This window comes from Mauremys reevesii, linkage group 12, assembly GCF_016161935.1.
Source record: "Mauremys reevesii isolate NIE-2019 linkage group 12, ASM1616193v1, whole genome shotgun sequence".
In the NCBI taxonomy this organism is placed as follows: domain Eukaryota; kingdom Metazoa; phylum Chordata; order Testudines; family Geoemydidae; genus Mauremys; species Mauremys reevesii.
Genome location: NC_052634.1, coordinates 9,587,377 through 9,614,219, shown reverse-complemented (window position 1 = coordinate 9,614,219; position 26,843 = coordinate 9,587,377). Strand labels below are relative to the sequence as shown.

Below are 26,843 nucleotides of genomic sequence, written 5' to 3'. Positions count from 1 at the left end.
GATAGTGTTGTGAATTTAGGATGAAATTCACCTGTGTACAGAGGACTTGCACTAGGCCTTGGTACCACTTAAGTAATCTCTGCACTCCCCTAATCCCAACCTATCCCAGAGCTGAGCTGGTTCTCCAGAGCAATTTAGATGAGCACATCATGCCCTGCTGCCTGCAGCTCAAAGGAGCTGTTCCAGCGGCTGGGAATAATTGGGGTGATCCTGTCACACCCCTTTTCCCTGTCCACACCCCCTATGGTGGGCACTGGGGGATGAGTTCATAAACCAGCATTAAACCACCCAAAGGAAGCCAGCTTTCGGTCTGCTTTGCACCAACTACAGAGCATCACAAAGGACTGGGGCCTTGGGACCAACACAGAGAAAGGGTAAGTATCTTGTCCAAAATCATGAAACAAACTGGTTTGTTTTGCCTGGCTTGTGGTAAAGCAACAGAACCCCATGGTATGCTGATGTTCCAAAGTGCCAGCTTTGTGGCTGGTTTTGTCCTAGGCTGGGATGGACACAGCAGGCAGTGGCGCTGTAGCTGGCACTGTTTATTACTCAGCATGCCCTTAAATATTTCTCATGGCCTTTCCACCAAGCTCATTCTACATTTATCCTGGTTCCTCTCACTAATTCCATCATCAGGTTGATTCAGCTGCTGAGCACTGGCCCAAATTCCTTTGAGTTCATTTCCAGAAGAGTCAGCTCTGATTCACTGAGTTTACAATCCCATCATTCTACTGAAGAACTAAGCAGTAGCAGTAAATCAACATCCCTGAATACATTTTCATCTATTTATTTACTTTTGAGCAATGCAAAAAACACATTTATTAATTCCTCTCCTTATCCCCCACAGGCCATGTTTAATATTGCAGCAATGGAATCTTCAGAAGAGAACATGAGCTCTTTGGTGTGATTTCAAAACTGCTTTTTGGCAACAAATCCACATGCAATGCTAATCGAGCTCCGGAGCTGCCTGCGCTGGATGACACAGCAGAAAGTGAAAGAGCTGACGGGCAAGTAAGAGCAAAAGGGAACTGGCCTTTCCAATCCATTTCTCCACTAGGAGAAGGCACAGAAACACAGGGTTCCTGAGAATCTCTCGCCAGAGTATAATTTTCATTAATCGCAATGTAATTACATAATCACTTAAGCAAATGCTGCTTGAATCCTCTCAGTGCACTGATATTTAGAGAGTGCCGACGAGATGCCAATGCAAATATATTCAACTCTGGTACATGCATTCTGATGCTGTGGAAACATGGCCTGCCCCATCACAATGTCAGTGGGCAGCCACAGAACAAATTCCACTCCTAGTTACTTTCTGCTGGGAGTCTTGATTACTGGGAGGCCCACTGGGAAGGTGCATATGTTTGTGATTTGGGGTGTGATGGGAGACAGCACCATCTACATGATAGGTCACAGGGCTAGTAGCCAGAAGTAGAGCTGATCAAAAACTGTTTTTATTTTCCACACACAAAAAATGGAAGAAAATAAACATTGAATGTTTTGGTTTTCAATTCTTTTGTGAAAACTTTCAACAAATTCTCACAAATTTTTGTGTCTGGTCAAAAGCCATTTTTCATCAGAAAAAAAGTTTAAATAATTTTTTTTGAGAGGCTCATCTAGTCAGGTCTGAGCTCTGTTCCCAGTTTTGGTGCTCATTTGAGTTGACTTTGCTGTTCTGTGGTTTTCCCTATCTATCAAATGGGTTCAATATAGTGTAGTGTTCTAGTACCAGCCCTGCCATTTTCCGGTTGTATGATTTTTTTTTGTCACGTTACTTCAGTCCTCTTCACCTTTATTTTCCCTTCCATCCTTTATTCATCTTGTCTACATAAATTTGGTGCAGTGACTGACTCTTGCTATTTGTATATTGTAGCCTGGTTAGGTTGGGTCCTCTAGATGCTACTCATAATAATAATAAAGTGTTATTATTTGTCATAACTTATCTGTAGCCTTTTTACATGGGAGCTAGAATATGGTGGACCCTTGGGTCCTGGCACTTATTTAATTCCAGTAGCTCTTTACACATGCAAAGCATCTATCATGCCATGCCTCGTGCAACTTCAGTGATGCCACCATTGCTTTTCAAGGTCCAGTTTAAAATATCCATCTTTGACTTGCTCTAGCTGTCTCACATATCTTGTGTGAAATCATGGCCCCATTGAAGTCAATGAGAGTTTTGCCATGGACTTCAAAGGAGCTAGGATTTCACCCCTTACGTTTTTCTGCCCACCTCCCTGCTCATTCTGCTTAACCTGGACTGGCCTTCTTGCTTCATCTGTCCCCAGCCATACTGCTTTGGTTCCTACTGCAGCTTGCTCTCTCTGGTAGGGGCTTTCTCTAGTTCTCTGCCTCATCAGCTCTCCATCTCAGTTCAAGTCCCATCTGAAAACATCACTCTTGTATATACCCTTTAATTTCTCTCTCCTCCTGCAGCTATTAATCTCTGTAAATCCATCATTTAACTTTGTAACCTGGTGGGATAGAATTTAGCATGCAGATGACTGTTCTGAATAAAATGATACCTGTAATTAATTTCACTACTGCAGTTTCTCACAGAAAAGAAGGAACTTTCATATCTTTGGGAGAGCAGGCTGAGTTTTAAATGTGTGGGTTCGCACCTTGGCTGAGGTGGTGCCTGCATGTGTTTAACAAGTCAGGGAGTTGCCCTTTCTTTGAACAGCATAGTTCTTGCCTCTAGCACCAAACTTCCTCTGCTGCTATATAACGTTAAAACAGTAGCTGTACTGCTGTGCTGTCTGTGGTTTCTAGAGTGGAAGGTGGGTTTGTGGGAGTCGGGGTGGGGGTTGGCTACAGACCTGTCTCCTCTTGCTTCTGAGGTGTTGACAAATCTTTCGAATTCACGAACAATGAGCACAACAGTAACCTATAAACTGGCATGAAACATGCAAATGTTTTATATGTGGCATCAGCGGGGACTGGCAAGCAGGCTGTCTTTTGGAGAATGTCTATGCTGCAATCCAAGGTGTGATTGTGGCACAAGTAGACACACCCATGCTAGCCTTACTTGCTGTAGCATGGCTAAAAATAGTAGTGTAAATGCAGCAGCACTGATGTCAGCGTGGGCTACAAATGCAATGCATTCCCAGGGTCCCAGTGCTAAAGCCCCTGCAGCTGCACAGCTATTTATAGCCATGCTAATGTGAATAAAGCTAGTGCAGGTATGTCCACCTGTGCTGCAATCACACCTTGGGTTTCAGTGTGGACATACCCTTGTTGCTTCTCAGGATGATGGGTGTGTGGGGGAGAGAAGGAGATGCAGCACTGACTTTGCAGCTCTGAAGGTGGAATTTTAATATATTAATCCACAGCCTTCCAAGCAGCACTGCATAATAATGATGAAAACAGGAAGAAAGGAGAAAGAGAAGCCGATGAGAGGAGACACTATCCGTGATCAATCTGTGTAGCTGCTGCTCTTTTATAAGCCAAAGTGTTCATTTTTCACTGAAATTTAATTGCCATTTACATACATAAATCTGGAACATTAGCTGCCTATTAGGTCTAACACATACCGATTTATAAATGGACAGACTATGGTTTATACTGGGATAAGAGAAGAGTATTGACTGCCCTGCAGAACTGGGGGATCCCAGGCAGTGAAGCGTGTGTAATGAATCTATATATCAGACCAACAGACACTGTGTAAACTACGCATATAGTGACATATGGACTGGAGAATGTGCAACCCAAATCACATTGAAGTTCATTAAAGGAAGTTGGATGCTCCTCTCCTTTAGGCTCCTTTGAAATTTCCAATTCCGTAACTCAGAACCTTCTCCTCCAAAATCACAGACATGTCCCTCTTGTCTAAAGGGGGAATCTCTGTTAGCTTTCACTAGTATTAGAGCTTATACATAGGACAGCATGAAATATTTGCAACAAGTGTGACTTTTGTCACATTTCATTTTGGGCCTATTGTGCTTACAAGTTCCCCATCCCTTTGCTTTTCTCAAAAGTGGGTCCATTTCAGTTGAAATGTGACTACCAAATTTGGATATTTGCATGGTTTTCATTCAGAATATGGCCATTTTGTCAAATGTCATGGTCGAGCAAAATTTGAGGGGCACAGAATTGCCTGAAATGAAATGGCGATTAAGTTCAATATGAACTATTGTATTTTACTCTAGTATTACATGGCTCTCCTGATATCAGTGGTGAGCAACAACCACTGGAAGGCATCATGGTCACTTGGTGAAATCTGATTCTAGAATGGGCAGAGCAATTAGCGCATTATCAGTAGTGTCTATTGAACAGAACTGTTTCTTCTTGTCATAATCAAGGAGTACCTGGCCTTCCTGTTATCTGGCCACTACCCATGTATTTTGTGTCTGGGGCTGGCCAAAATAGTTAAAGAATAAGCATGAGCCTTCCTAAACTGTGTTCAAGTCTGCTAAACCAACATCCAGATGTCAAGAGTTCATTAAAGAAGACAGAAGACTGCCCACTAAGGGACTAATCCAAACCTATTGAAATCAATAGAGAGACTCCCATTGACTTCAATGAACTTTGGATCAATCGCATTCCCAGAGCATAAGCAGGAGGACTAGGTCAGATTATCTCTGCAGCCAACCGGAAAAAGTTCAAGGTCCAGGAGCCCATCTCCAGAATGCTGGAGGCTATCAGGGCTGAACAATTTAGTGGGGCCAGCTAAGAAAAGAACAGCATTCTCAAAGCTCAGGAAGAAGAGTACAAGTTCACCAGTGTTGTGGGATGGTCTAGAGTGCTGCAAAATGGCTCCTTCCAGACCTAGCTGTTCAATTGTTCTATATCCTATAGAAATAAATATGCTGGTAGTTGCCAGCTCCCATAGATTTGTAACTGGGCAGTGAACAGACCTCTTTATTCACTCCGGTGGAGTCTTTCTAACCTTCCTTACACTTTCTGTACATCACCTTCCTTTATAATTCAATCTGTGTCTATTTATTTCTTGCCAGAGACGCTGAAATGGCAGCTGCCTGTGTTTTCTTTATACCCAGCAATACAGAGTTGTGACTGACTCTTCAAGTAAACTGTTTTGTGATCTTTCACATGAAGGATGCTATTGCTGTATGGAAATAAATCTTAGTGTCCTGGAATGAGTCCCAGGTTATTGTGTTCTCACAGCAGTTTATTTCTTTAGCATTACTCTTCAAGTGAAGTACACTGGGCCCGATTCTCCTCTCACATCAGGAATAACTCTGGTGAAGTCAGTGGAGATAGACCAATGTAAAACTGGTCCAAGTCAGATGGGAATCAGTGTGCTGAATGGGTTAGAGCCTAAAACTGGGGAGTCCAGACAATTGGGTTCTATTCCGCACTTGCCAGCTCACTGTGTGACCTCTGGCAAGTGACTCAACCCTCTCTGTGCCTACGTCTCATCTGGCACTGTTGTTTGTGGAGGTGGAAATGCATCCTCATGCAGAGGGTCAGCACTTATGGGCCACATAAACCCTCAAAGTTGAGCTGATGTGCTATGTTAGCCGTAAGCTGGCCCTCTCCACAGAGGTGAAATTCACACCCAAGAGACCCACATATAAATCTGAGAATGTCACAATTTGCCAGTGAACAGAAAAATAAGGTGAAATTAGTCAACTGTTCACTAGTCTAAGTCCTGCTCCTCTGATTCGTCCATCTTCCTGAGCTTGCTGAAGTATGAGATGCTTGTAGGTTGGTAACTGGAAGAGAATCTGCAGCAACAAAATTGGCCGGGTGCCTCACTTTACAATGTGTTAATTAAGTTTTAATTGGCAATTCTTGTCTGTAATATAAGCTAATTGCAAAAAATCCCAGGAATTGTTTGTAAAATAGAAGGAAATAGATGCATCTGAGTTCTACTGGAAGAGTTTAATTAAAGACTTTATAAAGTACAACAGATGGCACCTTGTTAGCTAGTGAAATGGGCATAGGTCCCTTTGCTGGATAATGTTTCTGCACCCCACTGATTAAACCCGATCTCCTACACATTGTGAGGCATAGTTCCATTCAGTGGTTTGTGTTACCCAAGGGATAATGAGCCTTTCATGTCCTAATCCAACCCTGAAGGATCCCTTTTGGGATGGGGACAGGTGGACATCCCTAAAGATTGATATTCCTAGCTGCAGATCTGGTATATCAAGATCAAAAGGATCTTTGCCTTCACCCACACTGTCTTCTGCCAATGTGTCTCAATGCTCTTCTGGAAGGATCTTTTGGTGTAAAAAGGCAGTTGAATCTCCACTACTTGACATCTTTGCTGAGACCCCTGACAAACTTGCCAGCTGCAGGAAGTATTTGTGTCTTGTCATGGACAACTGTACACTAGAAACTGGACTTGAAGCCACCAACTAATTTTATGTGAGCCAACAATCAACTATTGAATTATGACATTTGCCCACTATTGGCCCAAGCCAGATTCAAGCCAGAGACAAAATATAGTCAAAACTCTGAGCCAACTATTCTCTTATCACATCAGAATCTCTTGTCATGCCCACCACCAGCTGAGACCTGAATGAGATTAGCTTTGGAGCATGCATACTGGAGCCTGTAGGATGGAAATAAGAAGAATTTAGGTTTGGGGCCTAAGTGTAGAGAGGAATGGAAAACTGAAGTTGCTAGTCAAAGATAAGTTGGTGACAGTGTAATGGGAAAGTAAGAGTTAGCAAGGACATGACCCAGGTTACGTAACTGTTTTGTTTTGGTTATAACTGTTATGAGCAAGGTTTTTAATTAGTGTTTTTGAGAATTGTAAATGTTTTATTAAAATGCTATCTATATTGATAGTATGGGAAGGACATTAGTGTAGATGTTAATTTAAATAATGTGTAACTTAAAAAGCCAATAAGAAGGTGTCAGAAATATAATTATGGTAAAAGGTATTTTAATGTTAATTAGTATTATAATTGAGTATAAGAAAAAGTAGTTTTGCTAAATTGTAGCAAACTCCAATTAACATCCAAAGGTTACTGTTAGATTTCAGAATTACAAGGTTTAACTTCACTCTATTGTCAGTGTACTGCTCACTCACTGATACCCTATAGCATCTTTGAGTGTGACTATAATTGTAACATTTGTGTAAGTAGGACTTGCATGCCTGTTTGCTTAACTAATCTTTTTTTTCTTTTTAATAAAGTTTGATTGTATCATTCAACGTGTCACCTAGTGGTCCTCTACTAAATGATTTTTCTGTAACCTACCTAGAGGCTTATACCTGAAAACTAAGTTGTGTTTATTGGACTCTTGTCTTTTACAACATAGTATTAATTGGGAACCTTTTAGCATAATATTTACACTACACAGCTCCTTTTTTGGGGTCATTCTCAGGGATGCCTGGGCTTTGAACTGCTTTCTATTGTCTGCCTGCAAAAGAAGATCATTTTCTTTTCCCGACCCAACAGTTGGCTGCTCTGTTTCTCAAACACTCAGTCCTGGCTGGTTCAGAGAGTGACAGAGAAAGTGGAACCAGGACATGGTATCAATTCTAATGAAGGGCAATCGGGCATCACATTTCCTGACAATCTTTATTCAGGCAGGCTCAGATGCTCTGAACCTTTCATATTACCCTTAAAAGTTGGAAACGCTCATTTGGAAAAGAAGTTAAATAAGAAAACATTCTTGCCCAATGCTAGTGCAGATTTGCTTCGCAGAATGGCACCAGTATATGGTATATCCCTGGCTAGGATGATTTAGCCCCTGTCTGGGATGATTTAGTTGGGAATTGGTCCTGCTTTGAGCAGGGGATTGGACTAGATGACCTCCTGAGGTCTCTTCCAACCCCGATATTCTATGATTCTGTGAAAATGGTCCCATATTATCAGTATATCTGCTACTTGGATCTGTTCGCTTTGCTCTTGCAGGCAAGTTTCCACTCCTGTTTGCCCTCCAAAGCTGCTGCATCTATGACAGAGTGTATTGCATCCAGTGCAGCATGGTGCACCATCCAGGGAGTAGTCTACAGTCAGAAAACTTAGCTCAGAGCTTTTGAACATTACAGATCGGAGAGGAGGAAAGAGTGCAGTTGGGATTTCAGATTCAAGGGTGGGCAAATGACCTGCAAACTGAGACTATTTGAAGCTGCAGAAACAGAATAAACATGGGACCCTACAAGGTCCTTCACATAGAGTTGCTTATTTGTCTCTCTGCCTGCCAGATCTGCAAGGTGATAACAGTCCTGCCCTCAAGCTCCCGGGTAAGTGAGCTTGTTTCACAGGTGCTCCACATCACACTGGATTGGGTCCTAGCATAGCAGCATCAAGGAGCCCTAGTTATGGACCAGAACCCCATTGTGCTGGGTGCTGTATAACCACAAAACAAAAAGATGGTCCCTGTCCCAAAGAGCTTACAATCTAGGTATAAAACAAGAAACAACAGATGGATACTAACAGATCAGTGGGGGAGCCCAAGGAAGTAAAGTGTCAATATAGTCAGTCATCTCAGCACGCCAGCAGCCAAACCGCAGTCATGTTTTTGATAGGTATCATGGCAAAGGAGAGTTTTAAGGAAGGATTTGAAGGAGGATGCCCCTGAAACATTTTCTAAGAGATGAACATCTATGTTCTTGTCTCTTTCTGCTGCCTGGTGTTCATTTCACTTCAGGCTCTTTTGGAAAGTGATTACCTGGGAGAGATTTGGTTACATTTGGCTTCATCAAAGGAAAACATCAGTTGCTGTGGCAGCAGGTCTCCTGCAGTTTCTTCATAGCCTGGGTTTTTTGAAAGAGCTGATCCATCTGGATGTTCAGTTGTCCTGATGGCTAGTGCTTTGAGCTGGTTAACTTTGCTCTATATCTTCAGTACCTTCTTGACAGGTGAGTTGAAAACTTTACCTCCTTTGGACTGACTCCTCTCTTTCTTTCTCTTTATTCGTGCTGGCATTTTTACCTTTGGAAACCCAAAAGACTGAGAGATGACAGGTATTTAGCTAGAAAGCTGCAGTCTTGGTCACAAGCCAGCAATGGTGGCTACATATCCACCCTAAACAAAATATTTTTCAAAGTATACTTTGCAGTATGCGTTCTCAACTCCGTCAATTTCATTTCCTTTTAAAAGGGGAAAAAAACAGTTTGGACATGTTTTCATAACAAGTGTAAATAATAATAAATTAGTTTGCAGTGTGATACAGTCACACTGGGAATTAAAAAAAAGATTAAATTGAAGTTGAATGAACTATTATATAGAAGTATAAAAACTGCAGTCTTCTCCCTTCTCCCGACCCTACATGCGCTTTTTCTCTTGCATGCATGAATACACACACACACACACACTCTTCCATAAGGAATTTTACATGGACTACTAATGATGGGTTGGAACAGCTGCAGGGGAGCTTATTGTTCTCAATCAAGCCACTTATTAGGTTATTTAAATCCTAGAATCTAAATCTTTTGGACCTGCAAACTAATGTTGAGATACATAAAGAGCATTTACATGTTAAGTGCTAATTTCAGCATCCAACTACTACTGTGTTATATTTCTATATGGCTTTTCACACAGAGATCTCAAAGTGGTTTCTAAAGGAGGGCTAGTAAAATTGTGAACTTAATGTATAAATTTGTAAACTGAGGCAGAGAAATTAAGTTTCTTACTCAAGACCTCACGAGTACCTGTCTCTTGATGTCCAGCCCCTTCCTCACACCAATAGACAATGCTGTTTACCTTATTTGAAAATTGAATTCACAGCATTCAGGCATATATACATATGCCCTTTTGTAGAATGTATGTACTCCTGTTACAGACCCACTTCCAGAAGCTGGGAATGGGTGACCAGGGATGGATCACTTGATGATTACCTGTTCTGTTCATTCCCTCTGAAGCACCTGGCATCGGCCGCTATTGGAAGACAGGATATTGGGCTAGATGGACTTTTGGTCTGAGCCAGTATAATTGTTCTTATGGAGTAGTTTGGTTTCAATAAACATCTAAAATTAGACTGTATAGCTGAAGCTTACTGGAGTTTCTCCAGAGCACTCTGTTGAAGATATTCAGGTGGAAATGTCACGAAAACAGGCTTCAATAGCTCATGAGATGCCTTCTCTCATTGTTGACCATAGTAAATGAAGAATGAGTCTGGACACCAAAAGAGATACAATGTTGCTGAGTGGTTAAAAGAGAAGTCTGGGAATCAGGGCACCTGGATTTTATTCCTGGCTCTGCCACTGACTTGAGTAAGTCACTTAACTGCTCTGTGCCTCAGTTTTCTCATCTCCAAAATAAGTGTAAAATATTTTTCTTTCTCTACACATTTCGAATGCACCCATCACTGCCATATGTAGGCTGCCTCAGAGAGATGTTGGGGGAATGAATTAATCATGGTAACGTGCATTGTGTTCTGTAGATAAAAGGTGCTGCTATATAAATGCAAAGTATTATTACTATTATTAATGAGGAAATAAGAGTGAGTGGCGAGTGTCCAGCATTGTGCGGTTCCATGGCACATAATGTCTGGCAGCTGGTCTTTGAGCCCTGGATGTACTCCCCTTGCAATGTTAACTTACCCCTTCATCTGCCTTCTTGCTACTCCTTACAGGGACCTTCTCCACATCTGCAGACTGCAACATGGACTGCCAGACCCGCTGCCTCATTGACTGCAATAAGGGTCACTACTACACAGCTGGCAACTGCCTGGAGTGCCCCGTCGGATTTTAGTAAGCAAGTCATCTTTCTCTGTGATATTCCCCCTCCCGCTGCTCACCCTCCACTTGGAAAATAAAACATTAGGGAGCTTTGGAGGTGAGAGACTTGAAATCATTCCACTCTCAAGAAAACACCAGGAGACAATCTATAAACTGGCCAAGCAGCTAGGGTGCAACAGGGTGGTATGGAGTCCCTCATGTTTGTAGCCTTTTTCTGACAATTAATGAGGGTGCATAAGGTCTCTCCTCCCCATAACCCTGCCCAGAACTTTGAAATACCCAGTATAGAGACACCCTCTGAGGAATCAACCCCAGCTGTTAACATGGAATTAGTACGTATGATGGGGACATCTTGGGAGTGCTAGTCCCGCATACGTGTATCTTCTGCTTGTAACCAAGAAAGCATCTTTTTCTTTGTCCTAGTAATGCTACCTAGGAATTTCCCGAAGTGCTGAGCACTCATAACTCCCCTGGAAGTCAATGGGAGATGTAAGTGCTCAGCCTTTAGTATACTAATACCAAGTTCCCAGTAGGCTGGAACACAGCAGGTTGCAAAGAGATACTGGTGCTGCGTTCCAAGGAGTATAAGCTTGGCAAAGGCCAGGTTCCAGCTGAGACAAGCTTCACAGAGCTCCAGTCTACTCAGCCAAAGAGAGGCAAAACTAGCACCAGCAGCACAAAGTTCTGCATTTCAGTCTCAGCTCTCTTAGTATATAGGATGCGTCTGGCCACTGGTTAGAGGAATCTCTGCTATCAAGTCTATTCTGCTTTCTGGACACCTATTTGCAGGCGTGCTAGTGGAGAAATGTTGTGACAGTTAGGCATGGAGTGTTAACCTGGGAGTGCTGGAGTCTGGGTACAAAGAGCAGTGAGGAGAGCGACAGCAGCTTGGACACTGTTTTCCAAAAGATGCTGATCTGTGATACACAAACCTGCCAGCCAGCCTGGGATAAGTTCCAAGCGAGTCCCAGCTGAGTCCTGTTTCCAGCTGGAACCATGCCAAACTCTGCTGGGTCATCTGCAATTCGCTAGGGAGCAGGTTCTGCTACCCTTGCGATGAAAACAATACAGCTACTCCCATAGCTAGCTACTACCCGACTTGAGTGAGGGTGGGCGAATCTGGCCCTTTGAGGTTTTGGGATCATTCAGGCTCAGAAGCTCAAAGCCAAACTCAGGGTGAGGGCAAACACAAACCCAATCTGGAAAGACAGGTTGCTTGGACCCTGGTGTACTCCAACCCCATGTTTTCCTGCGCCTCCTCCTGAAAATGCTTCCCACTTACAGTCTGTAACTCAGTATTTTATGCAATGAAGCTGAGGGTGTGGGCTGCTCAAGAGAAAAGCCTAGCTAGTTGCCAATTATTGATAATTTGTATAAATAGTGCTCCTGTAACACCAGGGCCCCCTGGCGTGTTGTACAAACACACAACAAAAAGATGGCCCCTGCCCCAAAGAGCTTAAATCTAAGTATCAGACAAGAGAGAATAGTTGGATATAAACACACAGGGGAATCAATAGAAGATAATATTGTCTAACCAGACAAGAGAGAACAGGGTGTGGGGAAAGGGTATAACACACAAGTAGAGTGGACGGTGCGATGTTCCACAATTTCTTTGGTTTGGTTTTGGTTTGGGGCTTTTTGGGGTGGGTTTACCTGAGGAGGGGGATCAATTAAATGGAAAAACAGGGAAAGGAAGGGAGGTGAGGGTGAGAGGGGCAGATATGGAGTGAAACTGAGGGGAAGAGACAGTGAGGGGGAGAGTTGGAGCCAACAGCCCAGTGCAGAGACAGTCAGAGAACATTCTAGATTGCTGTGGAATGTCCAGAGATCCCTGCTTGGCCTGCTCCAAAGGCGGGAATCTCGAGCTGGCTGCTCCCTGCAGTTTTTCCCCAAGGCCACATAGTGGGGAACAGAGGCACCATCTGGATCCTAGTGCCCCCAGAGTTGGAGGGAAGGTCTCCCCTGCACAGTTCTGGGTCCAGAGGGCTGCTGGGGGCCGGGGTTGCCATATAACCACCTCCCTCCCAGTACAGCAATCCCTCCTTTGGCCGCTTCTGGTCCTACTGACTGGAATTTCTGACAAGGAGACCACTGCAGGCTTTGGATTTGAGTGGTCCTACACCTACTCAGAGTGGTCGAATGGGTGTTTGAGCAGCCTGTATTTAGGGCACTGCCTTAGGGAAGCTGACAGTGACAACAAACTTGCAGAGAGTGAGGGGAGTAAAGGACACAGGAGTGAAATGGTTAATTTAAAAATTAATCTGGCCTTGTTTTTTAATCCAGCTGTCCCGGAGGTCGAGCAGCTCCTCGAAAATGCCCAGTGGGAACAGCCAATCGGCTCACAGCTCAAGCGGATATCACAGCCTGCCAGGTGAGGAGGTGGATGGGAGTGGCACTCCCCATCTGTACACAAAGATAGTGTGACTTGTCTGTCTCCCGACTTCTCAGATTTTCCAGCGTAGTTTTAAAGTCTGTCACAAAATCCACTCACTTTACCTGCCAGGGATATCTCAGTCAGCTGCAGAGAGAGCAGCGGGGCTCTGCAGGGGGATACAAAGCAATGCAATGTCCCTGTTCAATATTTACACTGCTGGCAGTGTAACGTACAGTGTTAGGACTCCTATTGGAACACAATGCTTGCTGGGCCAAGCAGCGTATGTCAGTAAGTAGCACGCACAGTATCTGAGTGACCATCTTTTGTTTAGTTGTTACATGTCTCAGCAGAGGCACGACACCTGCCTTCACTGTCATATGAATCAGTTTGGCATAGTTGAGAGAGCACTGGACTGGCACTCAGGAGACCTGGGGTCTGTTCCTTGTTCTACTGCTGTGTGACCTTGTGCAAGTCACATCCCATCCCTATGTTTCAGTTTCCCTATCTGTAAAGTGGGGAGAATGATGATACTTAACTCCCTTTGTAAAGCACTTTGAGATCTACTGATGAAAAGCACTATATGAGAGCTAGGTGTTATTAGTGTTATCCTTAGCAACATCACATCCACACATTAGTGCTTTTTCCAGCCATCAGTAATACATTAGAGGCGGACAAAACTGCAAGTTAATTTTTGTTTTTAAAATCTTGTCAGCTGAGCTAGTTTCTGTCTAGGTTCCATTTGTCCAAACCACATAGCTTAGGCAGTTCAGTTCAGATTCTGGCCCTTCTCTGATTGTTGTGTAAAACACATACTGTCATCACAAGAAATACCCAGGTTGATTTCAGGGGACTCACCTGCTCCATTCCCCTACAAGGCATCATACTTTCGTGTAGCCTGTTGGCCTTCCTTCCAGGGCTTTGAAGAGTAACAGCAAAAAGATTGAGAGGGATTGTCCATCTACTTCCTTGCACTTACCACACTCCCAGATTTATTCACCAGCTCTCCAAAGGCTTGTGATTCAGAGGGATTTAAAGAGGTCCTTATTTTGCAGCAAGAAGAGGCCAGTGCTTGGGCTGGGTGCATGGAGGAGCTGCTTATTTACTGATGATTGTTCTACAGGTGGTGGCTGTGTTTCTGTCACTCATCAAAAAGTGGGACTAACGTGCTCAGTCATCTACTTGTTGATGTTTCTAACCCCCACTGACAGGCTTGCCCAGACGGCTATATCAGCTCAGAGACCAGAGCGGGGTGTCGCTTGTGTCCAGACGGCTATTTGTGTGATCCACACAGTGGTTTGCAGAAGAGCTGCAATCCTGGTCAGTACTCACCTGAGGGAGAGCTGGAGTGTTGGGAATGTCCCCAAGGATACATCTGCCCTGATGGACGAAACAGACAGGTACTGTATGCAGCACAATGCTCTTTGAGCACAAATCCCCATTCATCCTAAACAAAGAAGGCCTGAAGATGGTGATGTGGGTGTACCATCAGGAGAGGGCATGTCTCTGTGGGGTGGTAATAGGGCAAGGAGCCTTTTGTTGTGAGGAAGCTTGTTCAAATACAGCTCAGGTTCACAGTGAATCTCAGATTTTCTATAGATGGCCTCTGTGAAATGAATTTGGTGAGTCTCAGTCCAGTACCCAGTAGATTTGTGTCCATGTCACAAAAAACCCTAGCCTCTCAGCTATGGATTGAAAGAGGCTGTGGATTGAAAGAGCCATGGAGTCTGGAGCACCTTCTTGCATCCAAAGATGGTCCCCCTAGAACAGGGGTTCTCAAACTGGGGGTTGGGACCCCTCAGGGGGTCACGAGGTTATTACATGGGGGGTTGCGAGCTGTCAACCTCCACCCCAACCCCGCTTTGCCTCCAGCATTTATAACGGTGTGAAATATATTAAAACGTGTTTTTAATGTATAAGGGGCATTGCACTCAGAGGCTTGCTGTGTGAAAGGGGTCACCAGTACAAAAGTTTGAGAACCATGCCCCTAGAACAGGGCTGGAGCACTTTAGAGGGGTAGTGACACTGGAAGGTCACTTCAGCTCTATGCATAAACAGAGCTTTGGCCTGCAGTCCTGTCAATCCAGCATCTTTTGCCAGCTCTAAAATATAGTCCAGTGCTGGGCAGGGTGCTTTATTAGGCATTGTACTGACTGGGACACAGTTTTGGCATTTCTGACATCACTGAGACATCAACCTTCGCAACATTCAAACTCTGTTTTTTCCCCTTAGCATTGTTCAGCTGGCCAGGAGCCAAACCCCAGCCGCACACATTGTGTAACCTGCACTCTCGGCTCTTTCTCCACCAAGGAAGCTCTGGGATGCCAGCCCTGTCCAGCAGGTAGGCAGAGCTCTATTCAGCATCCTCAAGTCCCTTCCTTAGCCTTTAAACCTGTGGTCTGAGGAAGTCCCATCAGTAACAATGCTTTGCACATCCTGGGGTTTTGGAGCACATGTGGCTCTCATATTGTACATTGCAATGCATAGCGGGAGGGGTCCCCACCTCTTACCAATGCTCCACTCACTGCCTAGATCCCAAGGAACTGAGAAAATGGGATCTGTCAGTGTGTGGAACTCATTTGCATGCTGTAGGTAAGAACTGGACCTGCACCTAGTTAAGGGGGAGAGGGAAAACACTCTTGTCCAGCTCCTTAATAGCTGAGAAGCAGTGGCAGAGGATGGAGAAAGGGCAAGGTTTCCACGTGATGATGTCATATCAGGAATAGTCATGGATCTGGACAGAAACCCCAAATCTACATCACCACCCACAGCTTTGGCATGATGGTGGAGTTTGGGAATGTGAAATCAAATCCAAAATTTACAGTTTAATGTCCACTTTAGTCAATATGACAGTTACTTTCTGACATTAGTCAATGACAAAGCAGCTCTCACTCTGTGATTTTAACTGATCACCTGAACTCAGTATAGCACTTTCTATTTGAGGATCTTGTTGAGCTTCTCCTTCATTCATTACCTCTTAAACATACCCATGTAAAATGGGTATTAATATCCCCATGACAGAGATGAGGAAATTGAGGCACAGAGTGTTCATGTGACTTGGGCAAGGCAACAGTGAGTCTGTGGCAAAACCAGTAATAAAAGTTAGGAGTCATGACTCCCAGTCTCCTGCTCTAACCACTAAACAATGATCTCTCAAACACTGATTTATTATTATTACTTTATAGATTGGCTTTTAAATTGGAACAGAGAGAGCACTTATTTACCAAGGAGTTTGCTATGCAAGTAATTAAGTGAATTTTCATTTCTGTGTTGTGAGCTGCTATTTGAAGAGCTGCTCCCTTTTACTGTCCATTTCCTCTCTCCGTTTTTTTTTCCAGTGTACTCCTAATAATCCTGTCTTGAGGACATCATAGTGTGTCATTGTGGGAATGACAGGGGTGTCACACATTCATCATTGTGATATTAGTGCAAAATCAAGTGCAGCAGGAAGATAGGTCGGGTGGGACTTAACTTTTGTTTTAAAACAATTGTCTTTGAAAATTATGAAAGCATAAAATATTATGCAGATGATTGATTAGCTCAGAACCAGCAAAGACAATGAAGGAGAAACATCTGAAAGCAACCTAGTTCCATTTCACAGGCACTTGCTGTTCAGAAATATTCCACACCACAAACATTTCAGTTGAAATTGACCTAAATTCATTTTGGGAATAGTTCTAAGCCTGGAAGTAGCTGTGAGTGTCCCCAAGCCTCTACTCTTGACGTATGTCCTCATTGCAGAGTTAACTTGGGCTTTGACTTAGATGTTGCCACTAACCCCTCTCCCATCCACACACACAAGCCTCTGACCTGTGTTTGATGCTTTCAGCCCAGGCTGGTTGTGGCTGTAGGCTAATGTTTCAGTGCAGCCTTCATTTGAGCTGGTAGCCCTTTGCAGTGAGGATGCAGGCTAGATCACTTCAGTGCCTTCCCACACACAATCCTCTCTGTATGCCCAGAAGCACAAACAAGTTCTCCCATAATTCACTGGGAAAGAATCACAGAGCGGCTCTGCTCTACTGTGGCACAGTATGCCCCCAGAAGATCCAGTGACACACACAGGGAAGTGCCACACCAGTAATTATGGGAGGGCTTTAACATGTGGTTGCTAAAACTTGGTTAGGCTAAGCTGGATGCTCAGACCTCAGATCAGGTGCTGATCACCCAAAGGAACTCTAAAGTGAAGACATACCTTTGCTGTGGGAAAGGCTGGGAATGGAGTGCCTCCTGCTGAGAGAGGGTGGAGCTGGAATAGCTTGTCTTTGTGCACGTGAGTGGTTGATACCATTAGTGGGGCCACAGGTATGAGTTCCCTCAAGCCACCTCTTGTGCAGTCAGAGATAGGATCTGAAGTAGCTGTGAGGTCACCCAAGTTAGCTTCACTGTACTATACTGTTCCCTACAATATCCCCAGTTGGAAGAGGATGGGAATGGGACAGGAGTAGCTGTGAGTTCCACGATAACCATGACAATCTACACTGTTCCTTGCATTGACTTTGTCTGTGTAGACTTTTGGCACTGTCTATATTTTGCTAGCCCCATCGATTCCTAATACTGCCTCTTCCTGGGAGAAGGTGGAACTGTAATAGCTGTGCATTTGTGCACGTGAGTGGTTGGTACCATTACTGAGGCCACAGTTCATATTTTCAGTCATGCAAGGCTTTCCTTTCCTCTAAGCAACATCGCTGCATCTGAAGCTGAAGTATTTAATGAGCAGCTGCAGGTGTCTCCTGCAGAGTCACTGAACCCAGTAACTTGATTCTCATGTCAGTAATTAGAATCCCTCTTATTAAATAATGAAGTGTTCTTGTATTCTGGTTGCCTTGCTTGTTGTCTGATAAAAGGAGAAATGGAGTGGCTAGAGAGATTGGGATAGCATCAAGGCCCCAGAGGTTCATATTCAAATGCTATCTGTAATTCACTACTGTGGAAATTGAGTAACGCATGCTGAGGTTACCAAACTTCCAGCTACTGGGACTAAGGATATACGAAAAATAGCACTCGCCTAGGAGACCTGGGAGGGGAGAATGGCTTAGGGTATGTGTGTAATGTTACCTATCATTTACTATGTTGTATAGAGGGTTGGGCATGTAATGTTTGCTGCAAACAAAATCCAGGAAATGTTGGATTCTTTAGACTTTGTGAAGGATTTGCAAACCAGCTCTGCTATTTGCAAAACTGCTGAGTACTTGCAAATATTTAACCAACTGAACAAATGGCAGGCTATGGCCAGATCTTAGATATTACAGTGATGAGACTATTACTTTTCTTATTATTCATATTGAGGTAGCAACCAAAGGCTCCATCCAGGATTGGGCCCTCATTATGCTAGGTGCTGTACATGCACATAATAAGAGAGAGACTGTAGGTAGGTGACAGGTGAAATATTTAGAAAGTATCCATGTTGGATTTTAATATTAGTCTTCCTGGTATTCTAAAGGGTAGCATGCATGTGTTCTATGTCAGATATATGTCTGATTGAATCAAACAGACCATTTTTTGAAGCTCAAGGATATTAAAGAGTTTGGATATGGTCAAAGGAGATTGAAACCCTAGAATTCATGACGTTCTTTTCCACTGTTTGACTGACTTTAATTGTATGTAATCTGTATACTGAATATCATGCGTGAGAGAATAAAAAGCCATTGCTATGCAGATAGATTGGGATATATTTCAGCATAGCAATGGCACTTTTATGCCACAATTAAATCCTTTTATTTTTTTCATTCTTCAAATAACCATCTGGAGTTTAGTAAAGCATTTGATACCAAGTCCCACAAAATCTTACTTGGAAAAATTAATTCAAACTGGCTTGGATGTGAGCACTTTGTTGCTAAATGAAAACGGGCAGAAGGTCCATAAATAAAGGATAGAGATATCTGGTGATGCATCGAGTTGTAAGGGGACATCTGATGAAGTAACAGGACTCACTGGTTTAAGTCTGATCTCATGTAACACCTTCATTAATGAACTAGGAAAAGACGTAATTGTAAAAAAGGAGAAAGAACTAAATTTTTAATAACAAAAATCTTCATTTTTTTATTTGAAATTTCATTAAATGAAATTTTGTTGGAATTTCAAAGTTCAAACACTTTTTACCAGCTCTATGGTTGGTTCAAAAACAAGAAACATTTTTTGGTGAGCGTTTCACTGGAATTTTTTCCTGACTTTTTCTTTTTTTTTTTTAATAATTTTGAAATTTTGTCAAAATTTGATAGATTTTAGCTAGCTCTGGTACTTGGATTCCATGAAGACGATGGATTGGGTGACTTAGTGGGACTGTGCCATTTGCTGTGTCTGTGTGCCTCTGTTTATACTGCAGAAAGAAGTTGTTGATATTCTTCATGGCAGCATTATTTGGCACTTCAGAAATGAGTATGCTCTTGGATAAAAGAACAGTCAGTCACGTAAATTGCAGCTCTCTGGGCTTATACAGACTAGAGCTGGCTGAAATGTTTTTGAGTTTCAAAATCTCTATGAAAATTTTCACTGAAATTTCAAAACAACCGAAAAAACATTCCAACCAACATTTCACATCCCTCCCTCTTCTTGTTTTTTCAGCCAGCTATAGAGATGGTTGCCATTATGCAGATTTTAAAATTTGGGTGTTCTTAGCTTTCCAAATTTTAATAAAAAAGCAGGATTCTCTTTTTTTTCCCTTTTTCTTCTTTGTTTTTTTCAAATATTACAATGTTTGGCACTTTGATAGAAGCCCTCTCTCTGGATTTCTTGCCCGTTCTTCAGTTTTGGTCTTTTTCACTATAAATGCTGTATAATTGCTTGTCTAGGTCTGTTGGATATACCTGCCTTTGAAAATCAAAGTGCTTTACAGCTCATTTGATGACTTTTCTGGGGCAGTTTCTAGTACTACCCCAAGATGCTCCTCACCTTTGACTTAAAACAATTTAGCAGCTGATATATATCTGTTGAGTAAGAGAGCTGGAGTCAGAGGGAGAGGGTGTTGGAGCTAGGTAATGTGAGTCCGGTTTTGACCTCCAGTATCACCTGGCTTTCATTCACACTCTGTATGGGGTTTTATTGGAGCTCTGAGTACTGCAATATTTTCCTTTCCCTTTCTTTAAGCGACTCTGGCATTTCATGGCCAATAGTTCTGAAACTCTTTTAATGTGTAAGTCAGAGCTTCAAGGAGGACAGTACACTTACTAAGCCAGCCATCCTGTACAGGGTCTTCACTGTTCCTATCAATAATATACCAGCTTGCTCCATTACCAGGGGCCATTCTCACCTCAGCTGCTCTCTTTGAGTGCATGAGGCATGCACGGGCCCTGAGAGATTGTGTGCTGCTCTATCATGTTGCCTCATCACTCACTGTTTAGTTTTATTTTAGGGCATTATTGTCCTCACATTGGTACCATCCAGCCTCTCCCTTGCCCACCTGGTTCCTGCACTGATGCCCCTGGACAGAGTGACTGCCAAAGGTGCAATGAAAGCTCCTGCTGTTTGGATACTGTGGGTCAGATTCAACAGGACCGTGAACCCGTTGAATCACCAGAAGGTCTGCAATGCCATGCATGCCCATCAGGTGAGCTGTACGTGTTTTAGCGCTTGCATACATCCACTCATCTAACAGACATTTAGAGAGTGTGAGCCAAAACCCAGTGGAATGACCCCCATTGACTTCAATGGGCTTTGGTTCAGATCCCAAAAGACCTGAATTTGGGATTCCTTTTTCCAAGCAGTGCTCCATACAGTTAAACACGCACCCCCACTCCTTGCATGTATCACTCTGCAAACGGAAGAGTAAAAGGTGTGCTTGAGGAGTGAATCACCTGCCAAGCTTGTTTCACACATTGAGCTTTGCAGTGTGATGTAGGCTTTGTCAAACCGCAACACACTGGGGCTAGGCATCAGCCATCAATCCGCAAACTCAACCTGCATTGTGATATTATCATATTTACATCACAGTGTCCTCTTCAGGATGTCCTAATGCCAGCGCTTTGAGACTCAACTGTTGGGTAGGGGCAGGACAGATCAGTAGGCCACTAGTACGAAACCTATAAGCACTCTGCTGCCTTCTCCTCACCCCTGCAGCCCATACACACTCTAAAGCAGAGCTCCCAGAGCACGGCACAGTGGGACTTGCAACTCCCTGAGATTTGCCCATACTTACCCATGCATCTGACTCAGTATGGCCTCCATTTGATTCTCCATGTGGAACAGCCTAGCAGTGAACTATCTCCTCTCTGAAGTGGCCTCTCAGGAGACTGAGCAGCACGGAATGCAGTTTCCCAGCCATGTATGTTGTTCTGACTCCCTCTTCTCTCAGGTCACCTTTGCTCTGATGGATTTACAGCCCCTCCATGCCTAGCAGGGAGCTTTGAGCCCCGAGAGCAGTTCTGCAAACCCAGCGATGGCTCCTCATGCTTGCCAGGTCTGTGTTTTATTTCATCTCCATTTTGCACAATGGGGGGAAATAATTCTGGATCTAAATCACCCTGCTAATTAGTTGCTTATACAGGGTATGACAGTTATAGTGCTTATTTACTACCCTCTGGCTGAGATGGTATTGTAGAGTACAGAGAGGAGAGCACCTAGGAAATCTCCTACTCACCTCCAGATGTGCAGCGACTCTTTTAGGAATTATTAGAACCTTAAAATAAGATTAAATTGGGTTATTATGTGTAATGGAAGTTATTTAAAATGCAATAGAAGAAGAGATTTCAAATAATTTTTGGCTGGTGAAAGGAAGAATATTAACAGTCCCAGAGATCAAAGCCTTATGCTGAACCTCTTGATATGTAAGATGTGGACAGTGGCAGAGTAATAGGAAGTCAATAGTATTTGAACCTAGAGCCTTCAGATCTGCAGCACAGAACTCTGCCATTTGAACTAAAGGAGTAATTCCATTAGCTGCCTTCAGTAGTAGGTTGTGCTCTGATAGCAGATCAGCCACTAGAGGGGGACACAAAACACATTTTGCAAGGGTCCTGCACAAGCTTCTCCAACACACTGAACTCCTGCCAAACATTTCCTCAAGGGACCAGCCTCCCAATAGACATTGGATGATGTTGATGATTGTCAGTTGCTGTAGACATGGGTCGTATTCACAGCACTATGTGTACAAAGCATTGAAGCTACCCACACAAACTGACTGGCCAACATTCAGGTTACTGAAACATGGGCATTTATGCCACTTTCTGATAACTTTATCAGTGGAACACACATCTGAAAGACTTTGGGGACATGATTTTTAGATGCTCAGCACCTCAGACCTTCCCAAAAATTGTGCCAGAGACACGACAAAAGAATCACAGGAGGAGTTACTTTCTTCCAACACTGAACAGGGGATTCCTAAAACTTCTCTCTTTCAAGCTACTTTACTGCAGAGTTTCTGTCTAGTTCCTTCCCCAGACCCATCCTGCCTGCCTGCCCATAGGTGCTGGGGGACCAAAGGGCCATTAGCTCTCACTTTTTAAACAGGGTGATCGTGACCCCACTTTTGAAAACCTGAATTCAGTGAGGGAACAGCAAGTAGGAAAGGGAACAGGGGCCCAGCCCCCCTGACCAGAACTGGATGGCCTAACAGCAGAGCATCATCCTGCTGGCAAGACAGAGGGGTGGCTAAGACAAATCTGAGTGACTGGTGTTGCAGCCTGGTGCACAGGATCACAACACCCCTCAAATTTGGCCTGTTTTGGTTGCTTGGTATCCACACATTTGCAGTCATTCCAGCACCCAGGTGCCTTCCTGCAATAGATTCACAGCTACCCAGCTTATCACTAGCTTAAGCTGCTTGATGAGAGAATTGGACGCAGAGCTGCCATGACTGTCCACCTGGAAAGCGACAAAAAGGAAACTAGTTTCATGGCCAATTCCAGGGGAATGTGGAAGAAATGTTGTGGCGTGGGGAAAAGGAGGTTCAAATAACGTGTCCATGGTTTAAAAAAAGACTGAATTACTTTATGATTAATAAAAACATTTTTATATATATGATCAGATAGGGGTCAAAGCTTATGTTTCAGGGCATTGTGGGTGCAATTCACTCTGATGCAGAGAGACAGCACAAAGGTATGTCCCGCTCAAAATAGGAATTAAGGCTGGCCTCTGCACAGGGGTGACTTCACACTAGCTGATCTTTGCAGGGGCCAGGAAGAAATTTCCACCTTTGTAGAGCATTGCACAATGATTAGATGCTGTATGGTTTGTTTGGTCTAAATTGGCATGGCAGTGCCTATGCACCTAGCACACAAGTCCCTGATAAGTGTTTCCTGTTCCTAATATGTGAGAGAGAGGTCTGCTACTGTCTGCTGTGGGTATCTGAATATCTGGTGCCATTGCATGCAGCACAGCATGCATATCCCTGCAGGCATGCTCTTGAAAAGATGAGGTAGCTCACACAGTCCATTCCATTTAAAAACAGGTTTATTTTACTTACATGTGACATCCATTAGGACAGGAGATCAATGGTTTGGCCACTGGCCTCTGTCTTGACTTTTGTCCTAATGGATGACACCTGTAAGTGAAACAAACCTGTTTTTAATGGAACAGACTGCATGAGCAGGCCTCCTCTGAAACAGAGGGCACCTTCATGAATATGCATCAAGTGCGCAAAATCAGGGCCCGCTCTGGAAACTCGCCGCTAGTCTCACTGCCTATCACCCTGTGAGAACATTGATGCAGATTAGTCTGTTTCTCTGGAAAGCATTTAAATCCCAGGATTCCTGAGACATATATTGAGAAAACCTGGACTGTGTCAAAGCTGAGCTGTTCAAAGTTCTGTGTTGTGACTATAGAGCAATAAATAGCCCTTCAGTATATGACACCAATTGGGCTGCTCGCATGAGTAAGGATTTGTAAGCTCTAGCCCCTGGGTTGGCTTTATTTTATTTTTGGAATGTATCTTGAAAGGTGCTAAGTGCCCTCAACATCCAGAAAAGACGGGAATCCTTAGCAGCTTGCAGAATGATGCCTCTAATAGACTTGTCTCTGAGAGAAAACCAGATCTTGTTACCTTGAGGAATCCTGTTACATAATCAGCATCACACCCAATTCTCATATAGCATTAATCTGTTTCATCTGTAGATATGAAAGCGCCACGCAAAGGAGGATAAATGTTATGATCCCCATTTTGCAGATGGGAGGAAACTGAGGCACAGAGCAATGAACTTGCTCACCATCACCCAGCAGGCCAATGGCAGATTCAGAAGGCGTAGCCGTCACTTCAGACAGGCACTGTTGTGTCTAACTTCATGTCAGCCGGTGAACTATAGGGTGAATCAAGAGCTGACACTGCCTGCTGTGTGACTGCAATGTTGTGCTTAACGTCATGTTAGTTAACAATCTCCTCAAGGCCATGCTCTAACCCAACCTCATTTTCAATCCTTTAATGAGAAGAACAGCAGGACAGTAATGTACTTAAGCAGTAAGCTCTTTGGGCGGGGACCCTCTTTTTGTTCTGTGTTTGTACAGCATCTAGAACAATGAGGTCCTGGTTCATGGCTAGGGCTCCTAGGCACAACTGCAGTACAAATAATTATAATTAATAAGTCTTTTTTGCGTGGTTTTTGTGTATGTAAAAGGAAAATATGGAAAATCCCAAATAACCAGCCTTTTGAAATCAACTGCTACAAAATTGTGGCTTATTTTTTCCATTTGCCTTCTGCATTGTTGTTGTTTTGTTTTCCCTACAGTAGAACATTGTGAAGTCAGGAAACCTGTTGAGAATGACTGAATTTTGCAAATTAGCAAGTAATTGGGCAAACTCAATTAAAAAAAGAGAAAAATCCCAGAATGATGCATCCCAAACTGTACTTGGTTTATTTATTTCGATAATTGTCATTTGTTTTTAATTATTTATTTTTCATTGTGTATTAGTGAGTGGAATGTAATATATCTGGATGCAAATAGTCATGCTTAACTAATAGGCAGCTTCACTAAAGTCTCCTCTGCTACTAAATCTTTGCCAAGGCACAGGTAAGGTCTGTTGCGTTTCATTGTAAATTATAATGGGTGTGGATTACCAACATTCTGCTGCAATCATGGTACCTTATGTGTTTATACTGCCTTGATCTGACAAAGCACTTCACAAACTGTAACAGTGCCCTACAAGGCCCCTGACAATTAGGTTAACACTCTTTTTCAAATAGGGAAAGTGAGTCACAGAAAGATTAAGAGAATGAACCAAAGTCCACTGAAGTTAGTGAGAGTGTTTCCGTTGACTTCAGATTAGGCCCTAAATGATTTGTCCAAGGTCGCACACTAATGAAGTCATAACTGGAAACAGAACACAGGAGTCCTGATTCCCAATCCCCTGCTATGATGACTAGGTACCACTGCCTCTCAGATGCGCATGTATTAACAAGTTAACACATTCCTAAAACTAAGACATATTTTCTTCTATGTGATCATTTCTTGTTAGTGGACAATTCGGCTGCTAAAGCATCCTGACCGTTAAATGATTCTTTGCTCACCAGCTAAGACTAGGAAATCATTGCTTCCCTCCCTCTTCTGAAATTAAAATCAGAAGTGAATTTTCACAGCGCAGCTAGGAAGAAGTCTCAAATCTCAGCCAGACAACAAAATTCAATAGACAGACAAGGCCAGCGGCATCTAAACAAACATCATAGATGGTGCAAAGTAAATTAGATTTTAAAAACTCTTTCAGTTTAATAATCTGAACTGTTAGCCTGCAGCTGTACTACCTTCTGTGATGATCTTGTCAACTCTGCTAAGCAGAGGTGGCTCGGTTGGTGTTTGAATGGGAGATGCTTAAATAACAGAAGTAGCAGTATGGAGGAGTCAGAAGGTGAGACACTTTCCTCTAAATCAGTGTGGAACACTCCAGTACCAAAGGGGTGACACCCTGTAGTTCAGGTAAGAGATTGATCTTTATTCCCTGTCCCCACTCACATGGCATTGGTCATGATTACAAAATGTTAAAACTGCTGTTGCAGAATTTAAAGCTTAGATCCTGGCAATTCATGGTCATTTATTCAATAAAGCTGGTCAACAGTTTTTGTTTTTTCAATGAAAAACTAAAACTGAAAAATGTTTGATTTAGAAAAACTTTTTGGGTAAAATTTTCCTGTAGAAATTTCTGGGTTTAGTCTTTCTAAATTCTTATGTTAATCCTGGTATCCTAGACAAATCCTAGTTCAGGAATTTCATTTTTCCTGCCTAAAATTCCCTCTGTAATTTCAGTGAGATAAGGTATTCTTCCCTTCCTTTTCTAAATTGGTATACATGCTGTGTGCTGTTTAAGAAGCTTCTGTGTTCCAAACCAGAAGAGGCTACTAAATTTGTATTTCGTTTAGTATGTAAAGCACTTTGGGATCCTTGGAGAAGCATGCACTCTATAAACCTGGGACAGCAGCAGTAACACTGGAAAGGAATGATTTTTTTATTATGTGTTTTTCTTTTATCTCAACAGCGTCCCCTTAAGTCCCCTTGCTTTGTTTAACACACAGGATTTCAGAGACTCACGTTTGCCATGTTTGTCATTCAAGCAGGTATCTATGTGTTTGGGCTGAGTATGTCTCCTGTCTATGAAACCCATTCATCATGCCGTATTCAGAATACAAACATGAAAACAGCTCAACTGTTATACAGACCAGGCTCTTTCAAGACCAGAGTCCAGATATTGCGGTATTAAATACATAAATAAGGGGACCCTGGCTAACCTGCATCAATGTGTATTTGCAGGCTGATGTGTTTGTTTGTTTTTAATGTATCTATTCCTCATATTATCAGCTCAGAACACAATCCACATGGTTTTATTGCGTCCAAAAGAAAACATTCAGCTAGTCCAACAGCTCCACCCTCTGGTGCTGCAGTGGTTTTAGCACCCTGTCTAGGAGCACATCTCCATCATATTTCCTTGCAGTAGGACTCATCATGGTAAAAGAAAGGGAG

At 43.1% G+C, this 26,843-nt stretch overlaps 1 protein-coding gene across 2 annotated transcripts; it reads left to right on the top strand.

Annotated features, from left to right (window-relative positions):
• The first annotated feature begins 857 nt into the window (after positions 1–857).
• LOC120375412 (signal peptide, CUB and EGF-like domain-containing protein 2) lies at positions 858–26,392 on the top strand. 2 transcript variants are annotated; one of them, XM_039496046.1, is made up of 8 exons: positions 858–1,011; positions 10,495–10,612; positions 12,884–12,971; positions 14,183–14,371; positions 15,204–15,312; positions 20,320–20,514; positions 21,259–21,363; positions 24,015–24,643. In XM_039496046.1, exons 2-8 carry the CDS (start codon positions 10,524–10,526, stop codon positions 24,041–24,043), a joined length of 804 nt encoding a protein of 267 aa, XP_039351980.1. In that variant the 5' UTR covers positions 858–1,011; positions 10,495–10,523; the 3' UTR covers positions 24,044–24,643. The 2 variants fall into 2 exon arrangements, with proteins under 2 accessions (XP_039351980.1, XP_039351981.1); XM_039496047.1 differs by lacking the exons at positions 21,259–21,363; positions 24,015–24,643 and adding an exon at positions 26,362–26,392.
• Positions 26,393–26,843: the final 451 nt, after the last annotated feature.